This window comes from Penaeus monodon, chromosome 20 (assembly GCF_015228065.2).
Source record: "Penaeus monodon isolate SGIC_2016 chromosome 20, NSTDA_Pmon_1, whole genome shotgun sequence".
NCBI classification, from domain to species: Eukaryota; Metazoa; Arthropoda; class Malacostraca; order Decapoda; family Penaeidae; genus Penaeus; species Penaeus monodon.
In genome coordinates this window covers 23,201,398-23,202,456 of record NC_051405.1, presented here as the reverse complement: position 1 = coordinate 23,202,456, position 1,059 = coordinate 23,201,398, and the positions used below count along the sequence as shown (strand labels likewise).

General features: G+C 33.0%; 1 protein-coding gene across 2 annotated transcripts in view; it reads right to left on the bottom strand.

The window, feature by feature from the left end:
* LOC119585712 (keratinocyte-associated protein 2-like) overlaps positions 1-1,059 on the bottom strand; it is an 11,044-nt gene that overhangs the window by 7,596 nt on the left and 2,389 nt on the right. Inside the window, exon 2 of one of the 2 annotated variants that reach the window (XM_037934397.1) lies at positions 637-663. The exons of the other annotated variant lie outside the window; for it this stretch is intronic. Coding sequence (XP_037790325.1) covers positions 637-663 — 27 coding nt within the window. The remainder of the gene's footprint in view (positions 1-636; positions 664-1,059) is intronic. 2 annotated transcript variants of the gene reach the window in all.

The following is a 1,059-nucleotide window of genomic DNA, read 5'->3' as shown; positions in this document are numbered from 1 at the left end:
GTGATGTGTCTCAAACTACACAGTCTTATGCTTGGAAGATCAACATGAAATTCCGTACAGTAAAATGTTAAGTTTCATTAAAGAGAGAGTGTTTATTTTGTCAGTCAACAGAATCAGATAACAAAATGAAAAAAATAAAAGATGAGGCCAAATCATTTGCTCTTCATCTTTCTATGGAGTGAGCAGCATAAAATGAAAAATCATGGCAAGTGTTACAAGCATGAACACCACCTATAGTGCAAAGCTTAGTATAAAATCTCTTTGCAATATCTTGTGCACATTTCATTTTGACAGATACCGACTGTGGAATTCAGTTTTTACTCAAATGTTGATCATTTGATCCTTGTTGAAGATATGGAGCTATATTTCAAAAGAAAATATGAACATGTATGACAATGACACCTGAATAAAGCACAGTTGAAGAATGTATAACAATATAAAATCTACTTCAATTATACATCATCTTTCACTGAAAACAATATGCACCAAAATGAGCTAACTGCAAGGAAAATTTACACAGCTAATGCCATCATGGTGTGCTGCTGTATGTAACACATGCCTTAAATTAGTGATCTACATATTTGCAATAAAATCATAATGTGCTTTGCAACGTGATTTTTTCAGTCTCATACTTACGATACTCTGAATTTCTAAAATTCAAACCTGCAAAATTTAGAAAATTAAGATATACATCTGTAATACACAGAAACCTACATCTGTCAGTTTCTTTGGGGGAAATTTCTGTTACTCCAGTAATTCTGAGTAATTTTTTGATGCCATAGCTAATATCAAACAATTCCTTTAAATTCAGAGAGACTTTTATATGTAATATAAACATAATTTATGTACATACAAGTTTATGTACGGATGGATGTAAATATAGTTCCCTTGAGTTCAAAATTCACCACTCATTGCTCCCAATGTGTAAACTATCAGTTTCAACTCTTGCACCAATTTATGCCAATGTCTGAAGCAGTGCATGTTCCTGATACAGGTGAAAAAAGGTACAAAGTTCAGACACTTGAACATGCTGAACGTGAAACTGAAGGGGACCATAGG